Raw genomic sequence first — 9459 nt, forward strand, 5'->3', positions numbered from 1 at the left:
GTTCTTAGAAATTCCCTTGACAAGTAGGTTAAAGTGTGTCTTCTAAAACAATAACACCTTGCCTGTTGTTTTCTTATAATTATACATATAAGTCATGTGATTTTTTAATGCTTGATCTTTTCAAGTCGATGGCATACAACTTAAAATAAAATTAAAGGATTATGAAAACTAATGTATATACAATAAAAAAGGACACTTGATAATGCTCTATATTTGCATTTAATTTAAATTTTACAACTTTGAATCAGCATGAATTGCAATGAATGGGTCTTCAGCAGAGTTACTAATAGAAAACTGAGCCTTGCCATCACTGGAAACATAGACTTTAATTCCTGTGCAATTTCCATTAATTTTATCTCCAGAAATGACATCACAATATGTGCCACCAGGAAGACCAGTTTGCAAAGTTGTTGACAATGACCTATAAAACAAAATTTGCTATTTAACTTAAATTCATTACTGTCAAATATAAGAATTCAGATTCTCTCTAAAGTAAATAAACAGCTTAATTTTGTGCCATAGATTTTTAAGCAGTCAAAGTCTCAATAAGAAGAAAATGAAAACACAGAGATCTTTCCAGTGGATGTGAACAGCACTCTCAGGACAATGTAATCATACAGAACACCTATCCATTCCTAGTCAGTGGTGACTATTACCAGACCATAAAGGTTGAAGAACAGCAGTGAAGATCTACAGGAATTGCTACCCTTAGATAAAAGTACTGCCTGTGGTAAACATAAATATTTTCTATTTGTCTTTTAGTGAATTTATAAAAATACTGATTGCTTTAAAGAATTAAAATTGGAATTTTTCTTCAAAAAATATTTTTTTCAAGAGACCAAAAATAAATAGAAATAGAAGTAAAAATATTTTAGCACTTTTATGAAGAATTATATAGCTTGGAATAGAAAACTATCTTGTACAAATTTATTTCAGTTCTTCTATCCGGAAAACACAGAAATTAAAGATCTAGCCATAGGCTCTTTTAGAAAAAAAAAAAAAGACACATTACTTACTTATTTATGTTTGGCCAATAAAATGTAATTTTAGCCTAACCTGAGCTAAACATGAGCAGAAGTTGGGGTGGGACTGAGACACTCCAAAGCTGGCAGAGTTCTTCTGTCTGTAGTTCTCCATATGAAAGACTCATTAGACTACAAGAATAGGCTATCAGTATCACTAAAGAAAGGCCAGCAATGAGAAGCTTTAGAAGTAAAACTAAAAAATCTAGTGAGGAATATCATTGGCCATAAGATACATTTCTAACACATACACTTTAAAGTAGTACTTGTCCCTGAGAGGTAGGAAGTGAAGAATATATAGCAAAGGAGCAGACAGTGGAGTAGTTGAGATACAGAGCTAAAAAAAAGATATTCCAATACTAAGATTGAGATTGAAAGCCATGTTATTTTAGAGATTTTGCCATCCTTATATTAACTGTTGGTTTATTTAGTGGCTCATGTAATATTAGCATAATATGCATAATATTTAGTACACAATATTTCATGGATGCATAAGAAAGCTCGAGTTAAAACAAAGGGGGGGGAATAAATGCCATCATAATTTTTCTTCTTTACTTTTCTGATTTCTTACTTTCTTCATTCCCTGATTTAAAGGATTTTTAAGATATAAAAAAAAGTAAATGAACCGGAATAGAATAAAACTAGAACTTAACAGTGTAAAAATTGTTTAAAATTGATATCCACTTACCAGTCATCATTATTAAAGACAATGAATCCTTTGTTTCCTCTTCCAAAGGCCACTTGGTTGCTACCATTATCCCACCAGTTTTGAAAAGGCTGGCCATCAACTACATTTCGGAAAATAACCATGTTTCTAAAAGCACAGGATCATACAAAATGTTGATATTCTTAAACTCAAACAGTTTAAAGTAAAATGTTAAGGAAAGTTTTCGAGAATATGTATTATTTTTACCTTATTTGGCGCCATCGATGTTCACAGACCCAGTCATTGCCACAAGTAGTGTCTGGATTAATAGTTACTTCTTTGATCACTCCATTATTATTTGGTGGTCCAATCCAATCATTAACATCCTTAATTTAAACAAAAACAGATTTTTAACACACACACACACATACACACACACACACACATCTATCTTTCACTTCCTTCATTATACTAAACTCAATTAATTGGTCCTGCTACTTGTCTCTGCAGTGTCTTTATTTAGAATACATCATGTATAGAATTTTTATAGACCTTTACTGAGTTTTTATCATCTCTCTAAACTCTGGTTCTTTAGGTATCTTTCTGAATTATAGGAAAAGGATTTACTTTAGATATAAAGTCTCTGTAATGAGGCTACGTCTGAAATCTTCAGTTTAAAAAGAAAACCCTCACTTAACTTCTAAAGCATCTTCATAATTTATTTCTCGGTTCAGTTTTGAAATTGATATTTGGATTAATGTTTTTACCATACCCCTGATATTTTTCTCATTCTTACTTATCCTGAAGTGGTCTGTAAATTTTTAATTCTGTAATGTATTTCATTTCATTCATCTTTTAAGATATTTTCCTCATTTAACTTCAGCTCAGCTGAACCATTTCTTTGCATTCCATAAAACTTTTTAAAAAAATATTTTCACAATATTCATATTTCTGATAATAAAAACAGGAACCAATTTAAGTTCTTGATAAGTTTTAGCATGTGTAATCTTCATTTCAACTCTATGACATTGGGTACTTACAGTAAGTATATATTTTATACCCTGTAACTTGTTCTTATTCATAAGTTTTTTTTTTTTCTTAGTGTGTGGATATCTGTCCGATTACTGAACAGTTTTCATATTCTTTGAAAAAAATAGAAGATAAATTTTATGTATTCAATATCCTTTCCATTACTAAAATCAGAGATTAGTCTTAGGTTTCTATTTAAATAAATACTTGATGAATAAATATTGAATGCAACAACCTCATGAGAAATTAAAAGAAAATTACCTACTTCTTTCTTGAGAAAAAGATATTTTGAACAAATTCAAAACTTACTTGTCCATTCACAAAATATCTTGGCCAACGGTAGCTTGACATTACTCGTGTAAATCCATAAGGATGAGCAAGCATAAATCCAACTGCCATTTTATACAGCCTGAAAGTTATAAAAATATATTAAAATAGAATAGACTATTATTACTATCATTGAAAGGTGAGTTAAAGACATGTAGAGAGGTTTTTCTCCTACCTTGCATCCCAGAAGGTAAGAATGGATGATCCTCCAGCTCCATGTCCTCTTTGGTTGTCATGGTTATCCACAAAGACTAGAGCTCTGTCTGAGGGCATGAAACCCCAACCTTCTCCCCAGTTCCTATTAAAAAAAATAAATATTTGTATTCTTTTACAATAGGTTTAAGGTAATCTAAATCTGCATCTCTTTTTATGTAGCATCCTTAGATAAACTCTGTAATTAATTATACCATAGAATTTAGGATTTTGTAGATTAACAAATCTATAAATTCATTCTGTGTTTGTATATATGTAGAATTCCTTGTATCCATTCATATGTAAGATTTTTGTCATAAAATGGTTCTTTTAAAGGTTTCAGGATATGCATTTTATGTGGATTTCCAAAGGGTTAATATTTATATCACATTATACAGAAAGGCAAACTTGGTTAAAATGAGGCTTCAACACTTTATTCCTTAGAATGAACACCTTAATGTTTCAAATTAATGAGTTGAGAAAATGCATACTTATTCCATAGTTATGACCAAATTGTAGGTACTTTATAAATGGTAGCATCCTCTGAAAAATAACCTAGCTTTAATAGATTATAAGGAAACATTACTCAAATCTAGTGTACTCAAATAATAGATAGATGAAAATATTTAGGTGATGTTTTGGTTTCCAGAATACTTCCTTATGACTGATATTCTAAATTAAAAAGATGATTAATTATGGTTTAAAGAAGAATAACATTTATTAATAATCTACTTCTTGATTATCTAAGAAGGTTCTAAGAAGATAACTCATACTGGAGTAGTATGTCTAATAAATCTGTAAAGTACTATAAATTACAAATTATATTTACTTTAAGTAAGCCATCTTCTCTCCATTCCATCTGCGAATGACTGTGCCCAGTTTTGCACCATACTTGAATTCTGTCACACGGCCATTTCCAAAGTACTCACTACTTGTAATTGCCTCACCACCCAGATCAATCACCTGGGAGATACACAGGGGAAAATATCATTTTAATGTACAAACCTTTTAAAGTATTTTAATGAAAAAATTAATATAACATAAAAATAGCCTTAAAACATCTATGTTATTTGAAATGCTTAAAACTGCTTTCATCACACTGAGTTTCTTAATTTGTTTTGATAAAATATATGTCACAATATTGAAAGAGATATCTATGATGAAGTAACCTGTGGTCCTGTGAAAATCCTGATCTCATTTAGTCTTGCACAATAATTATATAAACAATAGTTCACACTATCATAGAACTCACTATCTGATCAATATTTCTCAATGCTCGATAATTATTAATACGTTTAATTTTCCAAAGAGAACAAAAACATAAACTTTCCCATTATTCCTTTTCTTTAGATGAAAAAAAAATTTGTTTCACAGAAAGGAAAATTAATTTCACTATAAACTTAGAGAGCTAGTAGTTGTATAGTGAAGATTTAAACTCAGACTGGCTTAGAACAACAACTATGTACTTTTTGGTCTTGTATAATGGTCTCTGGAAGGTAGTAAATAGCTGTGATTTGTAGCCTAAATAAATGTTCTGTAGTTCCAAAGAACATACTTTGATAAAAAGTTAAACGTGTTATTTCTAAATAAAAATTTTAAGAATACTACAGTATATTAGTGACTCAGCCATTAACCTACAGAAATTTCATATTGAATTAAATCTGCCATTTATTTTCTAGTGAATGAAATGATACAGTTTTAATGCACGTATATAGATGAATGTACCTCCTGGAAAATGAAAGGCCTGCTTCCTCCAGGGAACCACTTTGTGTTTAGATTATGCAGTTTATCCAAAACTGCCTTTATGTCTCCAGGCCACATATGTTTAGAAGCATCCAGTCTGAACCCTGCTACACCAATATCAATGAGATTGTTCATGTAATTGGCAATTTGGGTGCGCACATAATCTTTCTCCAGGGCAAGATCAAGAAGACCAACCAGACGACAATCTCTGACCTGTTGAGGTAAAAATTTTATGTTTTTTTAAAATATCATCTTTGACCCGAAAATCTGTTTGATCATTTATTCATTCATTTATTCATCAACAGATATTTCCATAATTCATTTTTTAAATTGGGCATTGGGAATATTGGCATTATTCTGTGGTGCACTTTGAAATATTTTCTAGCATAAAAATGGAGAAAGTAGAAAATGAGTAGATGAACTTTTCAGTTGATTGGAGGAAATTATTTATTTATTTATCCTTCTGTGATTGAGGAGTAAACTCAGTGCCTTCCTTACACATACCAGGCAAGTATTCTATCACTGAGTTGTATACTTAGTATCATGACTGCAGAATGATTTTGATTATTGAGTTTTTTTTTATTGTTATGCAGTCATGGTTAGTTATTTTCTGTAGGAATCTAAAGTAGTGTTTAAAATCAGTGTTTAAGTAAGTTACATGTGCATAATTAAAGGCATAGGTAGTTCTTTATTCAGATCATTATTTTAAAAAGAAAATTACCTGATAAGCATCATTATAGCTTTCAATGCCGCCACTTGAGGTTTTACATTTACCATCATTAAAATCCCAACCAGAGTATGGGACTGCTGGAAACTCCCTATTTCCAGCATTGAAGTAACTTCCACAAGTACTGCTTGTTCCTGCACCTCCCCCTTCACCACACATATGATTAATTACAGCATCCACATAAATTCGGACCTGAAAAGCAAAGGGTTTACTTCAATTTGATTTTAGGTAAAAATCTGAAACATTATTGATTAAACTTAACAGAATATTCATTAAAATATAAAATATTTCTTTATTATTGCATACTTTCATTTTCCAATAAGACTAAAAAGTGAAGCATGAAAGTAAACTAATGTCAAATGAACAGTGATATCCATTCTAGTTGTCTGGTTATATATTTACATAAATGATGAATTGAGAAAAGCGGAAACTATAATTATTATGAAAGGCATTTTTGAGGAAGTAATAATCAGTTGAGACAGAAGAAATTATTAATTTTTGAAATTTCAGTGGATCACAAGGAAAAAGAAACAAGTAGCTTTTACATTCTGCTTAGGATCTGAAGAAAGGAAGACAAATATTGCCTATCGTTACTCTCCTCACCATAAAGAGAAAATGACTATTTATTATTAAATAAAAATGATGGAGAAGAGTACTCAGGAATTTACTTATAGATAAATCACATAAAAATTATAGCAACTATTATAATTGGAACTTCTACCACTTAATAAGAAATGTATTTAGTTATAAAGGTTTAAAGTTGCTGCATTGCTTTACAAATAAACTCTTCTTTGAACTAAATGGTCTTTTCTTTAGTAGATGACTGGCACATAAATAAGGATTTATAAAGGTTGAACATAAAGCAATAGTTCCTTTTGAGTTATTGCTCAAGTATGAAATAAAATTTTAAAAAATCAAGCCCCAGAAACTTTCTGCTCAAGAAGAGAAAGAAAAAGAAGAAATTATCTTCCTATATAATATTTTTAAAGGAAACTTAAATTCACTTACACCAACATTGTTACACCTTGTCACCATGTCTCTGAACTCATTTTCATTTCCAGATCTTGTGCATATTTTATAGCTAATTGGTTGGTATCTTTCCCACCAAGGTCTTGAAGGGTTGTTAACAACAATATTTTCATTGGGTGGTGAAATCTATAAAGAAAGCAAACTTAATGATTATCAAATAATAGATTATTTTATATCATTAAAACCTCTAAAACAAATTAATAACCTAAAATTATTGCTGAATCTTTGTACATGCAGCTACAGTACTTTATAACCACTCTAAAATATTAACAGCACATTAAAAATGTCCTGCTGTTATCCTGAAAGAAAATATAAAGTTGCCACAAATACTAATTTTTTTCTTCCTCAGAAAACTGTTTCAGAGGGCTTATATGTTAAGTAAAATATTATCTCAGATTCACAGAAATGGATTGACATTTTACTATATCATTTAACATAAGCTCAAATAAATGTTGCAATTTATGATGTGAACAATCCTTACCTGAACTCCTCCAAATCCATTGGGAGCTAAGTATCGCTCACATTCCTGAGCAATATCAACCCAGCGCCACTCAAACAAGTGGACCATAGAGGTCCTTCCCTGTTGAGTGTTTGGGGAATACTGAGCCCAACAGAGCCCAAGGGCTGAAAGCAGCAAAAAGAACTTCATTTTGCTCTGAAGCTGCCACTGTTCTTTCTAGCAGCTATTTATATTCCTGTAAAAAGAGCACATTTGACAAAATAAATGTTAAGATGAATAAATATTTAGAGTACAAACACTGGAATGTTAAAAAGATTATTAATAATAATGTTAACTCAACAGGTGAAGAACATTCATAAAATCTCCCAAGAAAATAACCTTAAATAACCTTTTAGAACTTAATATTGTTCTTATTGAAAGAATATTAGCCTTTTCAAATATCTGGCATGTGACATACATAAACAGTCCTCATTCATATATTATTTAGGTATATCTCTTTTCTGATGTGCTTTACTAATAGAAATAAATTTACAATTAGACACAACTCAACTTATACTCAAAATGTTGTTTGAACTATTTATCTGCAATGTTTGTAATATTTCAGTTTCCAAAAAGAAACAGGACAGTAATTTTCTTATCCTCCTTCCCATGCACAAATTTTTAGTTATTTACATTTCTGCATTAAAATTTTAAAAACTACTTGAAATTTAAATGCCCATGAATTGGAGAATTAGACCCCCTCCCATCGAATCAAGTGCTTAATAACATGGCTAGAGTAGTAGATCTTGTGCTAGACTAGTAGAATTTATGCTGGAATAGTAGGGTTTGTGGTTGTTATGATTTTCTCCCCATAGCCAAATATTTTTTTGTGTCTAGTAAAACACTAAATCAAAGAATGCACATCCTTTTCCTCCTTAATTAATAGTATAGGTGGGAAAATGTTATCCATCCTTTCAACAAGGATTGAGTGTTCTCCTTTGTCAAGTATTAAGGATGATAGAAGGGATAAATGATGAGCAAGACAGTCATTTTTCTATTCCAAGAGAGCTTGCATTCTAGTAGAAGAAAAACAAAATATGCAAGTAAATATAATATCAGTAATGAGAATAATAGGGATGATAAATAATTTCAGATTTCAATAAAAACTACTATGAAGTAACAGCATAATAAAATAGAGAGTAACATCCCTATGAGAGTATTTCAGTCTGGATGGTCAGTGAAACATTACTGAAGGAGTGATTTTAGCTGTGAATTAAAGAATTAAAAATCAGTAGTCATTTGAAGACAAGGAAAAGAACAATCTAGCTAGAGGACAAAGCAAAAACTTATGGGTCAAAAAATCTTGGAATACTTGAGAAACCTTTTTTTTTTTTTTTTAAGTTAGCAAGGCTAAAGCATGTGTGATAAATGGAAAAGCAAATGAATTGAAGACAGATAGGTAGGCCAGATCTCAGAACATATCAAAAAAGAGCGGCTGTAAGGAGTGCTGAAAAAGCATGCTGTACTTTAAAAGGAAATCATCATTGCCTCTTGGAGGAAATCAGAAACTGGAGTATAAGAATGAAAAAAGGAAGATAAGTTAGAAGCTTTTTATAGTAGTCCAGGAAAGAAGTGGGTGACTTTGACTAGGGCATAGACAGGATGTTTCAAAGGTGAGAGGCAACAGGTTTATGGGTATATTAAATCTAAAGAATTATGAAATGCAGACACTAAAGATATAGATATTTGGCGATGAATATCATTTATCAAGATGAGGGGAAATGAGGAAGTACTATCTCTGGGGAAAAGTTATTATTCCAATTATTACCTAATTATTTCTCTAGTATTCACAGCACCCTCCTTTGGTCCTTCCTGGGACCAATCATGTGGACAATCAAAGTTCCATGTGTTTTTCATGTAAGTTCATACCTCCTGGTATTCTTCCTATGATCCTCTTCTACCATTGTTATGTACCTGGCATATATTGAGTTGAAACAACATCTTTATAAAGCCTACACTTATATTCTCAGGCATAGTTCATAACTCCTGTTCTGTGTAACAGCTTTTCAACTTTATATATATATATATATATATATAATTTATATAGTAAATGTGTTATAAATAATAAATATTACATGTTCACCATTCTGGACAGATCTATTAAAAGGTAGACATTAAATGTAATGTTGAACCTAGCAAATGATTAGTATGTCTAATGTGCTCAACAAATGACTATCTAACATATACTCTGAGCTCCAAGTATCGTGCAAGACATTGAGGTTATTATGGGTTATGTCTTCATTTT

At 30.9% G+C, this 9459-nt stretch overlaps 1 protein-coding gene across 1 annotated transcript; it reads right to left on the bottom strand.

The window, feature by feature from the left end:
- Positions 1-200: 200 nt before the first annotated feature.
- LOC124098088 (pancreatic alpha-amylase) lies at positions 201-7389 on the bottom strand. The gene is made up of 10 exons (XM_046452673.2): positions 7197-7389; positions 6695-6841; positions 5681-5878; positions 4942-5172; positions 4046-4179; positions 3200-3322; positions 3007-3106; positions 1936-2054; positions 1711-1836; positions 201-421 (listed from the first exon to the last, which is right to left on the bottom strand). Exons 1-10 carry the CDS (start codon positions 7362-7364, stop codon positions 232-234), a joined length of 1536 nt encoding a protein of 511 aa, XP_046308629.1. The 5' UTR covers positions 7365-7389; the 3' UTR covers positions 201-231.
- Between the last annotated feature and the right edge of the window lie 2070 nt (positions 7390-9459).

This window comes from Marmota monax, unplaced genomic scaffold (genome assembly GCF_021218885.2).
Source record: "Marmota monax isolate L192 unplaced genomic scaffold, Marmota_monax_Labrador192_F-V1.1 WCK01_AAM20220418_F8-fsc00308, whole genome shotgun sequence".
In the NCBI taxonomy this organism is placed as follows: domain Eukaryota; kingdom Metazoa; phylum Chordata; class Mammalia; order Rodentia; family Sciuridae; genus Marmota; species Marmota monax.